Genomic DNA, 21,732 nt, shown 5'->3' with positions numbered 1-21,732 from the left:
ATAACCATTAAATGACAAATGGGAAGTCCATTCTCCTGCTTTATCCACCAAAACCCCTACTCCAACCCAACAGGTCACAGCCAGTAGGATGGAGAGGGAGAGGGGCGGGTTGGCATGGGTAGGAGAAGGGTTTGTGGAGCGGGTGTGGAGGTGAGAGTGGACTCCCTCCAAACAACCCCCACACCTTTATCTCACCTCAGGGGAACATGCACCAATCCATTTTTGCCAAGCAAGGAGAACAGTACCAGGACTCCACTTACAGTGGATGAGGTTAATTGGATGAATGCTTCTATTCTCCTTCACAAGCTGTTCTCAAACTGCTCCCACCTGTCTGAACATTCACTGCCTCCAGTATCAACACAGTGGCTACAGTCGCCACCATCTCATGGGCGTTTGCTCCAGCAAACGTCACCAAGTCTCTGAAACCAGCATCCGAGGGGGTCGGCGTTAGTCAGTAACTTAACTTGACCAGATTCACAAATGCCAAACCTACTGCAGATTTTCAAGATATATGACGGATAATTTATGGTTAATCTCTCTCATTCCATCTAATGCCCCTGTCACTCCCCCCCAGCACCCCAATGTCTCCCCAGTCACTACCTTCTCAACCCCCTCTCTAGTAACCATCCCTCCCCCCCCTCCCTCAGAAACCTCCTCCCTTCCCAAATCCTCCTCCCTGCAACCCCCTTGCCCCCTCCACCCCAGATCGATACTTAATATAAAACTTTGATAAGTGTTTTGTTAGAAAAAGTTGTTAAAGGATATGGGGGAAAAGGTGGGGATGTGGAATTGGGTCAAAGGTCAGCAACAAACTCACTGGATAGTGAAAGAAGTTGCAAGGACTGAATGGTACCCCCTTCCCCATTCCTTCTTCCTACCAGAGCAGATCAGAGGTTGGGACAAAGATGGCTGAAGGAAGAAGCTTTATATACATGAGATGACAAAGACGGCAGCCATTTTGCACAGCAAGATCCCACCAACAGCAATGAGACCAATCAGATTGTAGTTGTATCATTTAAGGGAGTCAAAGAAACCTCAGGAACACTTTACTTCTTTTGTAATAGGTACCCAGGGGATGTGCATCAGCACAGACAACTGTAGCTTCAATTTAACATTTCTATTGAAAGACTGCACCTCAAGAGTGCAGCACTCCCTCAGAACACCACACTCGGGGGACGTCGATGCAGCTTCAGTTGTAATGAATTGGGTATATATTTGAAAATGAGACATTTGTAGAGGTATGGGGAAAGAGCAGGGGTGTGGGGCCGACTGGAGAGTGCTTTCAAAGAGGCAGCACAGGGAGGATGGACAATTCCATTTCATTTCATTCATTCATTTTTCATTTCATTCATTTCATTTTCAGATGGCCTCCTCCTGTAACCAACTGAACCAAACAGGTCAGAGGTTAGCAATCCAGGGCCTTTCCCACCTCTCGGCCATGTGTAACCTGCCCTGTTATAAAGCTAAGCCTGGACTACCCCCACCCCTCTTGAAAGGAGGTCTATGGAGAGGCTGAAGATCCGGAAAAACTTAAACCTGTGTCCTCGATACTGCTGAACACCTGAGGGGGTCCATCGCGCAGCAGCTTATCACGGAGTTTCAGGTACTCGGTGGAGCTGACTGTGAACACGTGAAGTTGCCCATCTCTGCTCAGGACAGGTTCAGGCCCCCCCGTCAACAGAGGGTGAACCACATCATCATCATTATCCTCTTCTTCATCCTCCTCCTCATCGCTCTCCTCCTTCTCCTCCTCAGAGTCCAGCTCTTCAGTCTTGGCTTGACGCTTCAACTCCTAAACACAAATCAAAATATAACAATAAATAAATCCGAGAGCTCCCAAGCGTTTCTGAGGGAGAGAAAGGCAGTAAAAGATGAAACCATTGTTGATATCTCCTGTGACTTAAAGATCTTGTACCTCGATTGCACCCTCCACAGCATCAGGAAATACAAGACAGTGTTCAATGTAGAAAACATAGCAACCAATTTTCAAGATCTCAAAACAGCAATGTTTAAGGGTGCTGTTCAGATTGGTGGCGCAACAGTTAGCACTGCTGCCTACGGCGCTGAGGGCCCGGGTTCGATCCTGGCCCCAGGTCACTATCTGTGTGGAGTTTGTACATTCTCCCCGTGTCTGTGTGGGTTTCTCCCCCACAACCCAATGATCTGCAGGTTAGGTGGATTGGCCACGGTAAATTGCCCCTTAATTGGGGGAAAAAAATAATCGGGTACTCTAAATTTTAGGAAAAAATAAATTAAGACATTAATTCAACAAAACAGTGACCATGGCGTTAAAATGAGACATAAAATATTTTAATATTTTGTGGCACTAATTTAGGGTAAATGAAGGGGGTCATGTGACCTTCTCAGCATCTACCCGACAGCAAACTTGGGTAGTTTTGATTGTTGGGATGTCACAACACCCTTGGCTGGGGCTCAGGCACCCCCTCTGACCTGGAGTTGCAACACAGGTGGATTTACCAATACTTCTTACAAAGTTTTCGAGGCCCTACAGGCACCAGATTTGTAAGTAACAACCAATAATTGTGCATTTATGACAAGAGTTAAATCATGCAATAAACTAGAATAATGGCCTGTTAATCTAATGCTTTCCCCTTGATCGTCCCACCCTCTACCCAAAAACACACAAGACTGTGGTGATCTTTGTGAGGGGTTTCCAGGATGGAAGGAGTGGTGATCACAAAGATTCACAAAGCTCTTTTGAAGAACTAAAGCACAGTGGGCTAAATAGCTGGCTTGTAATGCAGAACAAGGCAGCAGCGCGGGTTCAATTCCTGTACCGGCCTCCCTGAACAGGCGCTGGAATGTGGTGACTAGGGGCTTTTCACAGTAACTTAATTGAAGCCTACTTGAGACAATAAGCGATTATTATTATTAAATTGATTTTATTAACACTACTAAATTTTAGTCCAACACTTATTCTGAATAGAAAACATATATATAAGAATTAAACTACATTCACTAACACTACTAACTATAACAATTATATCTTTATTGAAATTTTGCATATCCTTAGGTTGTGGGGGCGAAACCCACACAAACACGTGGAGAATGTGCAAACTCCACATGGACAGTGATCCAAAACCAGGATCGAACCTGGGACCTTGGCGCCATGGGGCAGCAGTACTAACCACTGCGCCACCGTGCTGCCCACAATTATATCTTAACTAACTCTGCAATACACTATGAATCTTATCTTCTTCAGCTCCAAGTCTAATCTCCCCAAGCCCAAGAGCCAGTGCAATTTATAGTACTGTCCCTTAGCTCCCTCTAGTGGCTAAGCTTAACATAAATATCACAGGACGACACACACAGAGGAAGGGAAAGGAGCAAAATGACAGTGGTTTAAAATGGGGAAGTGAGAGGTATGTTCTTATTGCTGGTGTTGAAGTATTTGTAGTCGGCTATCTTCTCAGGATCCGGAGTGTTGAAGCATTGGATCTTCTGGCATGTGCATTCATCAGCCTCACTGAGGCAAGATTAGAGTTATCCAATTATCAGATTTTAAAAGGAGGTTTCAAATAACCCAGCCTGCAGCTGGTGTTGGTCTGAATCTACCTGGAGGCCGTGGAGAGAGAGAGAGAAAGGCCTTTTCTTCAGGACCTTAGAGAGGTCATCAGGGGAGAGAGAGAAATGGGAACTACGGCTCTCCAAGCCTCTTAATCAAAAGTGAGCTCCAATCTCTCAAAATGGAAATGAAAAAAAAAAATGAAAATCGCTTATTGTCACGAGTAGTCTTCAATGAAGTTACTGTGAAAAGCCCCTAGTCGCCACATTCCGGCGCCTGTCCGGGGAGGCTGGTACGGGAATTGAACCGTTCTGCTGGCCTGCTTGGTCTGCTTTAAAAGCCAGCGATTTAGCCTTGTGAGCTAAACCAGAACTGTATGGGTTTGGCAGAACAGTCCGAACACCAGCACCAATCAGCACAGACTATGGGTCAAGACCTGGGAATATCAGTAGCCGACTGGCTGCCAACCAAGTCCATCAAGTCTAGACATCATCAGGCTAGACCACCCAAATACTACATTGTACCGGAGGTTCCCCTGGGCCAGACCAACCAGCACATCCTGCCGGGGTGTTTCAGTAATCGTCCAGATACAGAAGTTAAAACATCCAAGAGAACAGAAAATAAAGGGAAACCAGGGGGATCCTTACAGAGATCAAAGGAAGGCTGAGATTGTTTTACTGATAAGAAGGTGCGAGGTATTTACACTTGGAGACAATGGCAGCAGCCTCTGAATATAATGAGTAAAATTGGAGTCTCCCAAAGTCTTAGAAAAGTATTGAAGTTTAAAACATTGTAAATACTTGTGCCATCAACTATCCATTTACTTCTATGCTGAAAGGGAGTTAGTCTCTCAAGCATTTCTACCTAGATACAAGGTTAATGTGTTTCACGTTGCCATGGGAAAGAGAGCAGAGGAAGCCAATTTTGAGAGAAGGCTAAGGATTCCCTACAAATCAACAAACATTTCACAACAGAGGTCGTGTGTGATCAACAGAGAAGGAGGCTGTTTGACTTTGTTAACTACCACAGCTGGATGCAGAGGGAGACATTCTCTAGTCAAAGAGATCCTACTGCCATCTAAATATTTTGAGAGATTCGTCTGGCACGGCTCAGGGAAAGATAGCTCATTGGAACAAGTTTTACAGCTGGTGGTTGTTTCAAACAACTCCCAAAACTCAGGAAAGCGCCTGGAAACAGTCACCCAAAACCCCTCAGCGAAGCAGGGATATGGAGGTACCCTTTGAAAGCTGGGGAAACTGTGGACTGCTTGCTATAATGGACTGTAATTCCACAGGTAACGCAATGGGCATTTTTTGTAGTTGAAGCACAAGTTAACTACAAAAAGAGAAGTGTTTAGTCAGTAGTGTTTGTGAGTAATTTGTTACAGTCAATGTTTTAAAACGAGAACAAAAATGCTGGAAATACTCAGGTCAGGCAACATCTGTGGAGAGAAACGGAGCGAATGTTTCAGGTTCACAGAGCTGTTCTCATGTCTCTCTCTGCAGTGGGACATGAAGAGTTTCCTCGCACCTCACACATGAACAACTCTCCTATTCCAATCTTCCCCTCCACCGCTAAATTTGCACCCACCTGCAGTCCACACTTGAAGTTGTGTCGAATATTTCTCTTACAGAAGAAGTTTCGAGCCTTGATGGAGTTCATGGAGAGTTCACGTCGCTTCAGGTTCATACTGCGATGGAGTTTATCCAACTGTGTGAGAGGGAGGCAGGAGATAAATACACCCACACATAGATCCCCATATTTCATGATAAGAAAACCAAGCTCACACACCCAAGGGAAGACACCAATCACCATATCCACCCCATACCTGTCCAAAGCACATTTGGAGGGGAAAGCAGAAGAGGGACCAAGGTTGGAATAAATGCTCAGATTTGACAGTGGTCAGGGCGGCACGGTGGCGCAGTGGGTTAGCACTGCTGCGTCACGGCTCTGAGGCCCCAGGTTCGATCCCGGCTCTGGGTCACTGTCCGTGTGGAGTTTGCACATTCTCCCCGTGTTTGCGTGGGTTTCACCCCCACAATCCAAAGATGTGCAGGTTAGGTGGATTGGCCACGTTAAATTGCCCCATAATTGGAAAAAATTAATTGGTTACTCTAAAAAAAAATGTTTTTTTTAAAGGTTTGACAGTGGTCTGAAACATTTGGGAAATTAAAATACAACACAAAAAAGGAAGCTTTGACAAATGTAAGACAGATAGCCAGCACAGACATGATGGGCTGAATGGCCTGCGTCATAAGAGGACCAAACTTAGAGGGAGAATCATTAGCAGCTAACATAAGAGAAAGGTAACAAAAGGTGTGGTCAAAGGAAACAGAGACACCAAAAAGCTGAGAGCACGTGACTGGGGCACTAACTCTGGATCTGTCCTCACATGCTGCCAATGTACCAGTAAACCAGGTGGCTGCAGCAATATTGGGAAAGAGCAGCATCAAAGCAGAAACATCACTTGACCCGGATTGGATCAATCCTAAATTGCTGAGGGAACTTAAGAGTGGGAAGTGCAGAAAAGGAAGGTGAATAAATCCAGAACCACAAAGCAGTCAGCCTAATGCTGGGGGTGTGGTGGGAGGCAATAACCCAGGACAAAATTAATTGGCTTTTGGTAAAGGTCAAAGACAAATCAAGTTGGCTTTGAAAGAGATGACTATCGAGGCTAGTGTGGTTGATGTGTATACGGACTTCCAAAAGGTGTTTAATAAAATACCACAGAATAGACTTATTGAAATAAGTGAAGTCAATGGGAGGAAAGGGACAGTGGCACAAAAGGGGAGAATGGGATCAAAGGGAGAAAGCAGAATTAGGCTATTGAGTTGGATGGTCAGCCATGATCGTGATAAGTGGCGGAGCAGGCTCGAAGGGCCAAAAGGCCTCCTCCTGCTCCTATCTTCTATGTATCTATGTATGTATCTATATGTAAACACTGTGGATACAAGAGCAGGTCAGAGGCTGGAAATCCTGTGGTGAGTAACTCACCTCCTGACCCCCAAAGTCCATTCACCATCGAAGGCACAAGTCAGGAGTATAATGGAATACTCTCCACTTGCCTGGATGAGTGCAGCTCCAACAACCATCCAAGACAAAGCTGCCTGCTTTATTGCTCCTCCTTCCACAAACATTCAAACTCTCCCCCACCGATGCACAGTGGCAGCCATGTATACCATCTACAAGATGCACTGCAGTAACTCACCAAGATGTGGAGATGTCGGCGTTGGACTGGGGCGAGCACAGTAAGAAGTCTTACAACACTGTTGGACTTTAACCTCCTTAGGCAGCACCTTCCAAACCCACAACCTCTTCCATTTAGTAGTACAAGAGCAATAGATACCTGGGAACCCCAGCACCTGGAGGTTCCCCTCCACGTCACTCACCACCCTGACTTGGAAATATATCACCGTTTCTTCACTGTCACTGGGCTAAAATCCTGGAACACCCTCCCTAACAGCACAGTGGGTGTACCTACACCACATGAACTGCATGGTTCAAGAAAGCAGCTCACCACCAGCTTCTCAAGGGCAATTAGAGGCGGGTAGCACATGCTGGCCTTGCTAGCAAAGTCCACATCCCATGAAAGAATGAAATTAAAATCAATTGGTAACAGGAGCATAAGTACAGGAAAATTCATTGAGCAAATGCTGACCTCCGATGCCTGGTGTTTGATGGCACACTCGAGCTGTTTGGCCCTGGAATCTCTCCTTTCAATCTGTTAACAGGAGACAAAAGGCAACCAGCATGGCAGTTATTGTAGATTAACAAGATTCCATTTCAGAGAGCGAGGACGGCTGAGTCAGTGTTTGAACTGGAACCAGAAGCTCTCTGCACCTAAGCAGAGGTGTCACATTATACCTTGCTCTTATCGCTGCTATGCTGTCCCTCCATCACCCAGAGAAACCAATACCTGAGTGCATACTTGTAACCGCTCCAACTCTGACTCCCAGGTCAGTTGCTCAGTCTGTCGTTTTTCAATTTCGTTCTTCAGCTCCACAATCTCATCTTCCAGAAGGTTGCAGTCGCTGGTTTGAGGCAGGGCTCTGAAAAGGACAGGAGACCACAGTTAACCCAAGACTGAGCTATTAATGCTCTGAGCATTCCTGCACCGTTCCTCACACAAGCATTGATCACAAACCCCCATCCCCGGCCTCGCACACTTAAAAAAAAAATTTAGAGTTTCAAATTATTTTTTTCCAATTAATGGGCAATTTAGCATGGCCCATCCACCTAACCTGCACATGGGTTATGGGGGCGGAACCCATGCAAACACGGGGAGAATGTGCAAACTCCACACGGACAGTGACCCAGAGGCAGGATCGAACCTGGGACCTCGGCGCCTTGAAGTAGGCCTTACACATTTCTACCATGCCCACCCACCACGTACCATCCTGCTGTCCTATTCACCCATCACCCTGTGCTCATACATGGGGGCTGAATGGCCTCCTCCTAGTCTTCAGCTCGTTCACCATCCTCACCCCCCTCTCCCTGCCCCCATCCCGACACTGCGTTCCTCCGACCCCAGCTTCTTGGGTACTTTCTGAAACTCCCTTTGCCCAATGGTGGGCAGTTGTACGAACTGGACATTCCGCCAGTTGCTCTGAAAGCTTTACCCTCTAAACCCCTACTTAAATCACACCACTGACTGGGACTGCGACGCTGAGAACCCGGGTTCTACTCCCGGCCCTGAGTGACTGTCCGTGTGGAGTTTGCACATTCTCCCCATGTCTGCGTGCGTTTCACCCTCACAACCCAAAGATGTGCAAGTTAGGTGGATTGGCCACACTAAATTGCCCCTTAATTGGAAAATAAAATATATAATTGGGTACTCTAAATTTAGTTAAATAACTAAATAAATGAAATCACATCACAGACCAAACTCTGGTCATCCCTTCCTAATCCCTTATTCCGTCTTTGTTAATCACCGCCACCATATGCCCCCGTACCTGAGGATCTCGGTTACATTGTGCGAGTCGGACTTGGTGCAGATGAAGGCGATGCGCCCGTACTGACCATCCATCAGGAGCTGTCTGCGGAGACTCTCGTCCAACATGTCCTTGGCTGTCTTGTCATCGATCGCCCGCGTCACATTAGCCACAATCCACACAGCGTCGCAGTTTGTCAGGTACTGAGCACAAGAGAGACACGGCAGAATTACAGCCTGACACTCGCCCTGCAGTGTAATCCCTAATTTTTCTCAACTCATTCTTATGGGATGTGGGCGTCATTGGCTAGTCCAGCATTTATTGTCCAATGCTAGTTGCCATTGAGGTAGTGGTGGTGAGCTGCCTTCTTGAACCACTACAGTCCCTGAGGTGCAGGTACACCCACTGTGCTGTTAGAGAGGGTGTTCCAGGATTTTGACCCAGCGACAGTGAAGGAACGGCAATATAATTCCAAGTCAGGGTGGTGAGTGACTTGGGAGAGGAACCTCCAGAGGTGGAGTTCCCAAGTATCTGCTGCTCTTGTCCTTCTAGATGGTAGTGACCATTAATTTGGAAGGTGCCTAAGCAACCTGGGTTAGTTTCTGTAACGCATCTTGTAGATGGTACAGAAATCAAATTATTGCAGATGCTGGAATTTGAAACAAAAACAGGAAATACTGGACATCTCAGTAGGTCTGACAGCGTCTGTGGAGAGAGAAGGGAGCGAACATCTCAAGTCTAGAAACATCAGCTCCCTTTTCTCTCCACAGATGCTGTCACAACTGCTATGATGTGGAGATGCCGGCGTTGGACTGGGGTGAGCACAGTAAGAAGGCGCGATCTTCCTGGAGATCCTCTCCACTTTGAGCCGGCAGTTTGCGGTGTCAATGGTAGCCATGATGTGGAGATGCCGGCGTTGGACTGGGGTGAGCACAGTAAGAACTGTTACTGTGGTCACAACTGCTGAGATTGTCCAGTATTTTCTGTTTTTGTTGTAGATGGTGCACATGGCCGCTACTGTTCATCGTTGGTGAATGGATTGAATGTTTGTGGAAGGGGGAGCAATCAAGCGGCTGCTTTCCCTGGATGGTGTTAAACATTGTTGGAGCTGCACTCATCCAGGGAAGTGGAGAGTATTCCATCACACTCCTGACTTGTGCCTTGTAGATGGTGGACAAGCTTTTAGGGGGGGGGGGGGGGGGGGGGGGGGGTGTCAGGAGGTGAGTTACTCTCCACAGGATTCCTAGCCTTTGACCTGCTTTTGTAGCCACAGTATTTAAATGGCTAGTCCAGTTTAGTTTCTGGTCAATGGTAATTCCCAGGATGTTGATAGTTCAGAGAATCCCTACAAAGCAGAGAAGGCCATTCGGCCCGTTGAGTCCACGCAGACCCTCTGAAAGAGCACCCTACATGGGTCCACTCCCCCACCCTATCCCTGTAACCCCAGCTAACCTGCACAACTTTGGATACTAAGGGACAATTTAGCATGGCCAATTCACCTAACCTGCACATCTTTGGACTGTGGGAGGAAACTGGAGAACTCGGATGGAACCCACGCAGACACGGGGAGAATGTGCAAACTCCACAAAGACAGTCACCTCTGGCCAGAATTGAACCCGGATGCCTGGCGCAGTGAGAGGAAGCAGTGATAACCACTGTCTCACTGTGCCGCCAACTGTGGAGGATTCAGCAATGCTAATGCCATTGAATGTCAAAGGGTGAGGGTTAGATCCTCTCGTAATAATGCTTTCCTTTGACTGTTTGCATTCTGAAATCCAGTCCAGGTTTTATGAATGACTCTCGCAAACAAAGCTTCTGCTCCACTTTTAACAGCGAATCCAGTCCAGGATTAACACCACCCCGTTTAGGATTTCTTTTGTCTTAATGGTTTTTACTCTAGATCCAGCCACGGATTTCCACAATTATTTAAATTAATTACTTCATTTCTCTAGTTTCCTTAACTAGCTTAACTTTAGGTTTCCAGCATATGTTTTCTTAACCATTGCTCCATATATGGTTTTTCTTCTAACAAGGCCGAGAGAGACACTCCCTCTTTAGTCTTCTAAAACCAACTGCTTCTAGCAGAGCTACGAGATCTGCCTTCTCTCAGGGTGGCACGGTAGCAACAGTGGTTAACACTGTTGCTTCACAGCGGCAGGGTCCCAGGTTCGATTCCCGGCTTGGGTCTGCACGTTCTCCCCGTGTCTGTGTGGGTTTCCTCTGGGTGCTTTGGTTTCCTCCCACAAGTCCCGAAAGACGCGCTGTTAGGTAATTTGAATTCTCCCTCCGTGTACCCGTATACTCCGTGTACTCACTACCTATCTCCAACTGCAATCAAATTAGCTAAACTCAAACACTACCTTGCTAAGCAACCATTGCTGCTTTATTTACTCGTCATGCCATAGCCCTCTCTGAGCTCAATAGAATCACAGTTGGAATTGAAACCAACCCCACACATACATCTTTGTCCAGCCTGAATCTAACTATTGGTTTTACCATTCCAGGCAAAGAAATATTAAAATAAACACACTTAAAACTATCCCTTATTTCTAATGTTTGCTAAAAATCCCTTAAAATAACCTTTTTTTTTCATAATACTAAAAACCCACCTCTTTCACTCATGTCCTGAATCACAGAAAAATTGAGACCCAGAAGGCCATTCAGCCCGAGGCACCCAGCCTAATCCCACCTTCCAGCATTGTGTCCGTAACCCTGCAGGTCAGTTCCTCAAACAGACATGGGAGTCCTTTTTAGGGAAGGAAATTTGCCATCCTTACCCAGGCTGGCCTGCTCGTGACTCTAAACAATGTGGCTGACTCTTAACTACTCTCCAAAATAACCCAGTGAACAACACAGTTGTGTTCAAGGCAGCAGCTCACGAGCAGTTTCTTGGGGATATTGAGGGATGATAAATTCTGGCCTAGTCAGCAACCATGACGGTACAGAGAGAGAGTTAGCTGCACCAGCAAAGCGTGGGCTGCAATGGCTATACCTCACCCCCACACAACTCACCTGCACACCCTGTGGAGAAGATTAAATTCAAACTCGATGGACCAAATCATCAATCTGCTATAATAACCCCTACCCCCAAACCCACTACCATGTGCTTAAAAAGCACCACCTGCTCCCCTTATCATCCCATCAGATGAGGAGTGGGAGCTCTCTAGCCTGCATTGTGCCCGTAGCCCTGTAGGTCACAGCTCAAGAAGGCGCCTGGGTCCTTTTTAAGGAAGGAAATCTGCTGTCCTTACCCAGTCTGGCCTGTGTCTGACTTGACCCAGTGAGCAACAGTTTAAAAAAATTATTGCATGGGCTGTGGACATCGCTGGTTGGGCGGGCATTTATTGCCCATCCCTAATTGCCGTTCAACTGGACTCTTAAGAGTCAACCACATTGCTGTGGATCTGGAGTCACAAGTATGCCAGACCAGGCGAAGACGGCAGATTTCTTTCCCGAAAGGATATTAGTGAAGCAGATGGGTTTTTTGACAATCGACAACGGGTTCACAGTCATCATTAGACTTTTAATATCAGTCCAAAGATCTGGTTAGGTGGATTGGTCATACTAAAATTGCCCTTTATTGTCCAAAGGTGTGCGCGTTAGTTGGAATGCTCTTTCAGAGGGTTGCTGCAAGTTCAATGGGCCGAACAGCCTCCTTCTGCACTGTAGGGATTCTATGATGATTTTTATTGAATTCAAACTTCTTCATCTGCCAAGGCAGGATTCAAACCTGGATTCCCAGAGCATTACCCTGGGGCTCGAGATTACTAATCCAATGACAATACCCTTATGCCACCACCTTCCCCAAAGTATTCAAGGCATCACCTTGTACTCAGGGGCTTTATAATCAATGGTCTGACTCTCGCTCTCACTTCCTGGCCGGTTTTGACCAGAAGAGGAGCTGGGCTAACGGCTTGCTCTCACTCCTTCCTCGCCCCACCCGGTTCCAGTTGGTGGCAGAAGGCCTCGCTCGCTCACCTCCTTGGCAATGTTGTTCCTCGCGGTGTTGGAGTCTCTGATACCCGGAAGGTCCACCAGGACAGCTCCAGTCCGCAGCACTGCCGACCTTGGCACTCGGATCCTCACCCGCTTCACAATCGGCCAAAACTCACCCCCACGGCAGCCCCGGGAATCATCAGTGCGGGAATCGATGAAACGCTGCACTTTGAAGCGGAAATCCCTGGCCTGGAGAACAGAGGGGAAATTTACTAGAATAGTTCCAGCGATGAGGGACAGTTGAGTGCAGAGACTGGAAAAGCTGGGATTGCTCTCCTTCGGGGAAGGTTTTGGGGGGGGGGGGGGGGGGGGGGGGGGGGGGGGGGTTAAAAGAGGCAGACAAAATTGTGACGGGATTTGAGGGTGGAAATTAGGAGAAACTGTTTCCAGTGGCAGGAGGGACGGTAACCAGAGGGCAGGGGTTCACGATGATTGGTAAAAGGAGAAGAGAGATGAGGAATCCTTACACAGCGTGTTGTGATCTGGAAGGCGCTGCCTGAAAGGAAGGTGGAAGCAGATTCAATAATAACTTTAAGAAGGAAGATGGATAAATATTTGAATTTACCGGGCTCTGGGGAAAGGGCAGCAGAGTGAGACTGTGCTGTGCCATTCTGTGATGGCAGGTCAATCAATCATTCCAAGACACTTGAACGGAAGGGATAACACGGAAGGGTCCCTGATTAAACACAATTACAGCAGCACAGCTAGGGGAAGCAGAAACACACAATGATAGAAGTATAACAAGTTGGTTTTGGAGACTTTAAAAATAGAAGCCAAAAGTGATTCATAGTCTATTCAGGACCTATATACAGTTAGTGAATTCTCTCACAAATCTTCATCAGTTAAAAACTAAATGGTCAGAGGCTCTGGAAGCAACTTCCCTCCCTCCCTGTTCAGTCAGCGCACAGGGCAAAATAACAGTAGCAAAACAGATTTCACTAACCCGTGTCTCGCTGATGATCTCGGTCTTCCCCAGGTATGATGTGACATCCCGAATCTCCTTCAGCTCGTTGTACGGGAGGATTTTTCCGTAAACGGCCTTCACACGACTGTAAGCCATGCTGGCCTCGGAGTTAGGGTCTGGCCTCCTCTTCTTCAGCCGCCCATTCTTGTCGCTCATGTCTCTCAACAACGAGAAGAGCTCATTTTGCCATTCCTGAGACGCCAAAATATAAACAGATATATAAAATCAGTTGCGAAGAACCAAAAAGAGCTTTTCTTGAGCACGATTCACAACCGCTGGACCTCCTAAACCACAATGAGGCCAACAAAATGCTTGCAGAAATTTAAGCACAGCAAGATCCCACAAACTGTGATGTGTGATGATCCATGTGCTTTGAGGAAAGCCTGTGTTTTCTTTTTGGGGCGTTGCCCCTTTTAGCAGACCAAAGTAAGCTGGGAGTATTCTGAAAGAGGTCAACTGATTTCCTGATTATAACATCATTAGGTTCCTATGGCCCGAGATTGCCAGGGGAATATAAAGCTAAGAAGCAAATAGAAATCTAATTGTAGCGGAAGAGTTCCACTGGCAGCAGACAGTTCAGAGCCCACTGGATTGGTGAATATGTAAACGTGGCTCTCCGGTTACTGTTGGCAGTTTAGAACAGATCCTGGTGTTGGAAGCAGGTCTCTTGAGAATAGAACAGAAACTGTGTTACTGTGTGTGGTAATTGGTTGGACAGGATAGAACATGGAGGAAGAGCTGAGAATTATGGACTGGACAAGAATTACTGCTGCTGGTTCAGTGCTGCCAGAGCCCACCAGATTGCTTAAAGGGATCAGGGAAGCAAGTCTCTTAGAATTTTGTGCCATCATCTACAGAAAGAGAGAATCTAACCATTTCCCCATTGCATTCAATTGCATTACCATCGTTGAATCTTCCACAATCAAGATCCTGGAGTTACCGTTGATCACAAACTGAACTGGGTCAGCCGTATAAATACTGTGGCTACCAGAGCAGGTCAAAGGCTAGGAATTCCACAGCGAATAACTCACCTCCTGACAAACTAAAGCCTGTCCACTTTCTACAAGGCACAAGTCAGGGGTGTGATGATGGAATACTCTCCACTTGTTGGATGAGTGACATTCCAACAACACGCAAGAAACTCAACACCACCCACGACAAAGCAGCCCGCTTGATTGGAACCCCATCCACCTCTATAAACATGCAATCATTCCCCCACCAACACACATTAGCAGCCGTGTGTATCATGTAGAAGATGCACTGCAGCAACTTGCCACGGCATCTTAGATGTCAGGAAAACAGGTAGTTTTAAGGGATTTATATTTGAATTGTTGAATATTAGAAATAAGGCATGGATTTAAGTGGGTTTAATGGAGTGATTCTGTGAAAGAAGAATAAAACTCTAGTTAATTCATGTTAGACAAAGGTGTTTGTATGTATGGGGGTTTGATCAGTTTAAACTGTGGTTCTATTATGCTTGAGAGCTTTGTAGTGTGAAAATTAAACAAGCTGGGAGAAGTTAAAAGTTATTGCTTAGTAACCAGGGACATCTTTAGGATAGGAAGCTTTTTTTGTGATTATATTTTTTACTGAATTCATGGCAGTTGGTTATGGGAAGTTAGAGGGGGAACATCTTTCTCAGCTTTGCTAGAAGAAACGCCATACTATGGAGTAATCATTAGGAAAACCTGTGAAGGAAACTTAAAGAGCAGCTAATTAAGAAGCCTGAAGTAAAGGAGCAGAGGAAACCAAAATAAGATCAGTAAAGTCACAGATAAAGCTTAAAAGAAGTTGACTCATGAGAGGCAATGGGCAGCACGGTAGCATTGTGGATAGCACAATTGCTTCACAGCCCCAGGGTCCCAGGTTCGATTCCCGGCTTGGGTCACTGTCTGTGCGGAGTCTGCACATCCTCCCCATGTGTGCGTGGGTTTCCTTCGGATGCTCCGGTTTCCTCCCACAGTCCAAAGATGTGCAGGTTAGGTGGATTGGCCATGATAAATTGCCCTTAGTGTCCAAAATTGCCCGTAGTGTTGGGTGGGGTTACTGGGTTATGGGGATAGGGTGGAGGTGTTGACCTCGGATAGGGTGCTCTTTCCAAGAGCCGGTGCAGACTCGATGGGCTGAGTGGCCTCCTTCTGCACTGTAATTCTATAAGGCCAGAAATATATCTGAAGTGGTTCTAAAGTTTGGTTTGGGTTGGATTTGTTTATTGTCACGTGTACCGAGGTACAGTGAAAAGTATTTTTCTGCGAGCAGCTCAAAAGATCATTAAGTACATGGGAAGAAAAGGAAATAAAAGAAAATACATAATAGGGCAACACAAGGTACACAATGTAACTACATAAGCACCGGTATCGGATTGTTGGTGAGAAAATTCTGTCTCTCACAGTATATCCAATTCTGTTCTCACATTATATTGAAATCAACCATGATTGAATGGTGGAGTGGACTCGATGGGCCGAATGACCTTACTTCCGCTCCTATGTCTTATGGTCTTATATGACTGCTAATTGTTGCAAATTGTAGCTAACTTCGTAGCCCAATGTGCTTTTTGTGTGATACTGAAGACAGTCCTGTGTGCAAAACAAGTGACTCATCGCCAGGAGCTGACCCACAGACAATGAACTATTCACAAACTTTGCCCAAGGTCTAAATGCCTTAAGATAACCCTGTTCTGCCCAACTAGCTACGAGCTGGGAATTTAACAGCAGGAAGAGGCAATAGATTACAACCTAATAACCATTTATGGCATGGACTGAGATAATGGTGGACTAATTAAGTCTAATTAGTTGCATGTAATGATTGTGACGCAAATAAAGGTGATTGGCTGTATGTAAATGTGATTACAAACTGATTTCGCTTCTGTATCAGTATATTAACCCATGCGAGCCTTAGCTCAAGTGGGATAAGGTGCTGTCAGAGGCTGCGGAGCCCCCAGATCTTGTCCCCAGAATTCTGACATAATAAACTGCTTTTTTTACTTATACTCAGACCTTTGTGTGAATATTTTCACCTCTAACAGGGTGAAGCAGACAGGAGTGTAGTGTTAATGAAGTCAGTCCATAAGAGGGTCGTTTAGGAGTCTGGTAACAGCGGGGAAGAACCTGTTTTTGAGACTGTTCGTGCGTGTTCTCAGACTTCTGTATCTCCTGCCCGATGGAAGAAGTTGGAAGAGTGAGTAAGCCCGGTGGGAGGGGTCTTTGATAATGCTGCCCGCTTTCCCAGGCAGCGGGAGGTGTAGATGGAGTCAATGGATGGGAGGCAAGTTCATGTGATGGACTGGGCAGTGTTCACGACTCTCTGAAGTTCCTTGCGGTCCTGGGCTGAGCAGTTGCCATACCAGGCTGTGATGCAGCCCGATAGGATGCTTTCTATGGTGCATCTGTAAAGGTTGGTGAGAGTTAATGTGGACATGCCGAATTTCCTTAGTTTCCTGAGAAAGTATAGGCGCTGTTGTGCTTTCTTGGTGGTAGCGTCAACGTGGGTGGACCAGGACAGATTTTTGGTGATGTGTACCCCTAGGAATTTGAAACTGCTAACCATCTCCACCTCGGCCCCGTTGATGCTGACAGGGGTGTGTACAGAACTTTGCTTCCTGAAGTCAATGAACAGCTCTTTAGTTTTGCTGGCATTGTTGTCGTTACACCACTCCACCAGGTTCTCTGTCTCCCTCCTGTATTCTGACTCGTCATTATTCGAGATCCGGCCCACTATGGTCGTATCGTCAGCAAACTTGTAGATGGAGTTGGAACCAAATTTTGCCACGCAGTCATGTGTGCATAGGGAGTATAGTAGGGGGCTAAGTACGCAGCCTTGCGGGGCCCCGGTATTGAGGACTATTGTGGAGGAGGTGTTGTTGTTTATTCTTACTGATTGTGGTCTGTTGGTCAGAAAGTCAAGGATCCAGTTGCAGAGTGAGGAGCCAAGTCCTAGGTTTTGGAGCTTTGATATGAGCTTGGATGGGATTATGGTATTGAAGGCGGAGCTGTAGTCAACAAATAGGAGTCTGATGTAGGAGTCCTTGAGGTTTGTGAGGTCTTACTACAGTTTGTGAGACATTCTTTTAAATAATTGTGGAAATTGATGGCCGGATCTCAGAGTTTGTGTAAAAGCCTTCAAGACAAAGGAAGCCTGCAAGGACAGGTGGAAAGTCTGGAGCTGAATTCCTTGTTAAAACAGTGGAGAGGAAGCTTATTTGACAGGATAGTTGGAAAACATGGAGTAGATTCTGAACACAAACAGCTGATGGAAAGCATTTTTCAAACTGAAAAACTATTTTAAAGCACATCTTTTTTGGGAGTGGAGTTTGGAAATGCTCGTGACAATCAACCAGGCCTCAACCATTTGGTTTCAGACTGGGGTGTTACCTTTGAAAACTGTGTACATTTGTGAACTATAGGGATAGTAAAGGAGTAATGTATTAAAATCAAACTTTTTATGTTTAATTTTTTTTATTGTTGTTAAAAATTAACTCGTAGTTCTGTGACTGTTCCTCCATGTTTTCTTAAAAGTAAAATGTTACAATCTTCTGAGCCAGGGTTTCATTTTGAGACCTTTCCGCCCAGTGGCAACACATAGACAGCACTTTCCAAACCTCTGACTGCTGCCATCAAGAAGTACATGGGCAACAGATACTTTTTTTTTGAAATAATTTTTATTGAAAAATTGAATTTATACAACAATAACGCACCTTAGTAAAATACCAAAAATAACAATAATATTAACAATCATAAACATTCGCCCCACCTCCAAGAACAACACAGCATTTTAACAACAACGCAAATTAACACAATATAAAGTTACAGAATAGATACTACAATAAGTCCAGAAAAGGCTGCCACCGTTTATAGAACCCTTGTATTGATCCTCTCAGGGCAAATTTGACCCTTTCCAGTTTTATAAATCCCGCCATGTCACTGATCCAGGTCTCCACACTTGGGGGCCTTGCATCCTTCCACTGTAGCAGAATCCTTCGACGGGCTACTAGGGATGCAAAGGCCAGGACACCGGCCTCCTTCGCCTCCTGCACTCCCGGCCCCACCGCAACCCCAAAAATCATGAGTCCTCACCCTGGTTTGACCCTGGATCCAACCACCCTCGACACCGTCCCCGCCACCCCCCTCCAGAATTCATCCAGTGCTGGGCATGCCCAGAACATATGGGCGTGGTACGCCGGACTCCCCGAACACCCGGCGCACCCATCCCCACCCCCAAAGAACCCACCCATCCTAGTCCCGGACATGTGGGCCCGGTGCAGCACCCTAAACTGGACGAGACTAAGCCTCGCACATGAGGAGGAAGAGTTGACTCTCTCCAAGGCATCCGCCCAAGTCCCGTCCTCTATCTGCTCCCCAAGTTCCCCCTCCCATTTAGCCTTCAGCTCCTCCACTGACGACTCCTCCACCTCCTGCATTACCTTATAGATGTCAGACACCTTCCCCTCTCTGACCCACACCCCCCGAAAGCACTCTGTCCATCGTCCCCTGCGAGGGCAGCAAAGGGAATCCCTCTACCTGTCGCCTAGCAAATGCCTTTACCTGCAAGTATCTGAACATGTTCCCTTGGGGAAGGCCAAATTTATCTTCCAGTTCCCCCAGGAGGGCAACAGATACATGACTGTTCCTCTCCAAGCCACACACCTTCCTGAAATATATTTCCATTCCTTCACTGTCGCAAGATCAAAATCCTGGAACTCCCTCCCTGACAGCACAATCGGGTGTACCTACACCACAAGCAGCGGTACAAGAAGGCAGCTCACCACCACTTTTAGGGATGGACATTAATTGCCGACCGGCGATGCTCGCATTCCATGAATGAAGAGAAAGATCAGAACTGTTCTGACCCGAATACAGGAGGGTGGCCGGGTGTGGGGGTCGAACACAAGCTCCTTTCGGTGTTAAATGTGTCCGGAGGATTTTGGATCTTCTTCGGCTATCACGCATTAACGAGTAAGATTGTACACGTAAGAAACTATGTGTTACTGGTCATGGGATGTGTGTGCTCTTGCGTGGCTGATGAGCCTGATCCTAGAGCCGCATCTTTGACCTCACACTTGGCAGGTGTTTCCAGGAGGTGGAATCGGTCCTTTGTCTCTCGATCGCTGATATTCCTTTTGCAGGCTCCTTTTCCACACTTTCTCTTGCTGTCGGGTGTACTTGAAGAATTGTTTCTCTTCAATCAATCCAAGTAGGTTTCTTCTGAGCAAGTGACTCCCAGGCGTTTCTTGAGGAAGGCATGGTAGCACAGTGGTTAGCATTGCTGCTTCATCGCGCCATGGTCCCCAGTTCGATTCCCGGCTTTGGTCACTGTCTGTGCCAATTCTGAACATTCTCTCCCTGTCTGTGTGGGTTTCCTCCGATTTCCTCCAACAAGTTTGTTTGTTTGCACTGAGTACTGAATTTGGGTGCATTTGAGTGCTATAGTGAGAGTTTGGTGACTGAGGGATATTAAGGGTTTATTTTTATTTTTATCTAAAGTCTAATCTTTCTTTTATTCAGTTAATTAACTTAAAAGTTGCTGTTTGGTTGAGAAGAAGGTGATTTTTCAATCCGCTTTAAACAAAGGTTCTACTTTACTTGCAGCTGGAGCTTGTTAATTAGTTAATTGGATTAGGCCAGTTTTCAGAGGCTAGATTCACAGTATAAATCTGAGCTAGTTACAGTGCAGACTTTGTTTGCACTGAGTGCGGAATTTGGGTGTATTTGAGTGCTATAGTGAGAGTTTGGTGACTGAGGGAGTGCGGAATTTGGGTGTATTTGAGTGCTATAGTGAGAGTTTGGTGACTGAGGGAGTTCTGAATTTGGGTGCATTTGAGTGCTGTAGTGAGAGTTTGGTGACTAAGGGAGTTAGGTGAAGAGGGAGTAAGGTCCTCCTTTCATTTCATTTCCTACATTTCCTCAAAGAGCGAGAAGGGAGCCAGGAGTTTACAGAGAGTACAGCTGACTGGGAGCAGAGTCGGAGGGCGGAGTCCCAGTTGGTCCACAGTGCAGCTATATTCTGTAAGGTAAGAGGGGATGAATGAATGAAAATTGCTTATTGTCACGAGTAGGCTTCAATTAAGTTACTGTGAAAAGCCCCTATGTGCCACATTCCGGCGCCTGTTCGGGGAGGCTGGTACGGGAATTGAACCGTGCTGCTGGCCTGCCTTGGTCTGCTTTAAAAGCCAGCGATTTAGCCCAGCGTGCCAAACCAGCCCCAGAATGGAGGCTAGGGCAGTTGCATGCTCCTCCTGTAGGATGTGGGTGGTGAGGGATACCACCGGTGTCCCCGCTGACTATACCTGTGGGATGTGCATCCAACTCCAGCTCCTCAGAGACCGTGTTAGGGAACTGGAGCTGGATGAACTTCGGATCATCCCGGGAGGTAGAGGGGGTAATAGAGAAGAGTTACAGGGAGGTAGCCACACCAAAGGTACAGGACAAGAGTAGATGGGTTACAGTCAGGGGAAAGAAAACAAACGGGCAGACAGTGCAGGGATACTTCGTGGCTGTTCCACTTCAAAACAAGTATACCGTTTTGGAGCTGTTGGGGAGGATGACCCACTGGGGGAAGGCCCTAGCGGCCTGGTCTCTGGCAATGAGTCTGGCTCTGGGGCTCAGAAGGGAAGGGGGGAGAATAGAAAAGCAATAGTGATAGGAGACTCAATGGTTAGGGGAATAGATAGGAGATTCTGTGGTCGCGAGCGAGACTCCCGGAAGGTCTGTTGACTCCCAGGTGCCAGGGCCAGAGATGTGTCGGATCGTGTCTTCAGGATCCTTAAGGGAGAGGGGGAGCAGCCAGAAGTCGTGGTGCACATTGGTACCAATGGCATAGGTAAGAAAAGGGGTGTGGATGTAATAAACGAGTTTAGGGAGTTAGGCTGGAAGTTAAAGGCCAGGACAGACAGAGTTGTCATCTCTGGTTTGTTGCCGGTGCCACGTGATAGCGGGGCTAGGAATAGGGAGAGAGTGCAGTTGAACACGTGGCTGCAGGAATGGTGTAGGAGGGAGGGCTTCAGGTATTTGGATAATTGGAGCGCATTCTGGGGAAGGTGGGACCTGTACAAGCAGGATGGGTTGCATCCGAACCAGAGGGGCACCAATATCCTGGGAGGGAGGTTTTCTAGTACTCTTCGGGAGGGTTTAAACTAATTTGGCAGGGGAATGGAAATCGGACTTGTAGTCCCGCAACTAAGGTAGCCGATGTTCAGGACGTCAAAGCGTGTAGTGAGGCAGTGGGGAAGGTAACACTGACAAAGGAGAGTACTTGCAGGCACGGAGATGGGTTGAAGTGTGTATACTTCAACGCACCAAGCATCAGGAATAAGGTGGGTG

At 46.7% G+C, this 21,732-nt stretch overlaps 1 protein-coding gene across 1 annotated transcript in view; it reads right to left on the bottom strand.

The window, feature by feature from the left end:
• Positions 1–21,732, bottom strand: part of LOC119965715 — a 143,981-nt gene that overhangs the window by 64,003 nt on the left and 58,246 nt on the right. Inside the window, exons 8-14 of the mRNA XM_038796476.1 lie at positions 13,397–13,609; positions 12,436–12,642; positions 8,479–8,660; positions 7,443–7,575; positions 7,185–7,247; positions 5,117–5,236; positions 1,537–1,792 (exon numbers count right to left, since the gene is read on the bottom strand). Coding sequence (XP_038652404.1) covers positions 1,537–1,792; positions 5,117–5,236; positions 7,185–7,247; positions 7,443–7,575; positions 8,479–8,660; positions 12,436–12,642; positions 13,397–13,609 — 1,174 coding nt within the window. The remainder of the gene's footprint in view (positions 1–1,536; positions 1,793–5,116; positions 5,237–7,184; positions 7,248–7,442; positions 7,576–8,478; positions 8,661–12,435; positions 12,643–13,396; positions 13,610–21,732) is intronic.

The sequence above is a fragment of the Scyliorhinus canicula genome, chromosome 5, assembly GCF_902713615.1.
Source record: "Scyliorhinus canicula chromosome 5, sScyCan1.1, whole genome shotgun sequence".
Lineage (NCBI taxonomy): Eukaryota > Metazoa > Chordata > Chondrichthyes > Carcharhiniformes > Scyliorhinidae > Scyliorhinus > Scyliorhinus canicula.
Note: the sequence above shows the minus strand (reverse complement) of the source record. Positions and strands in the feature narration are given on the sequence as shown.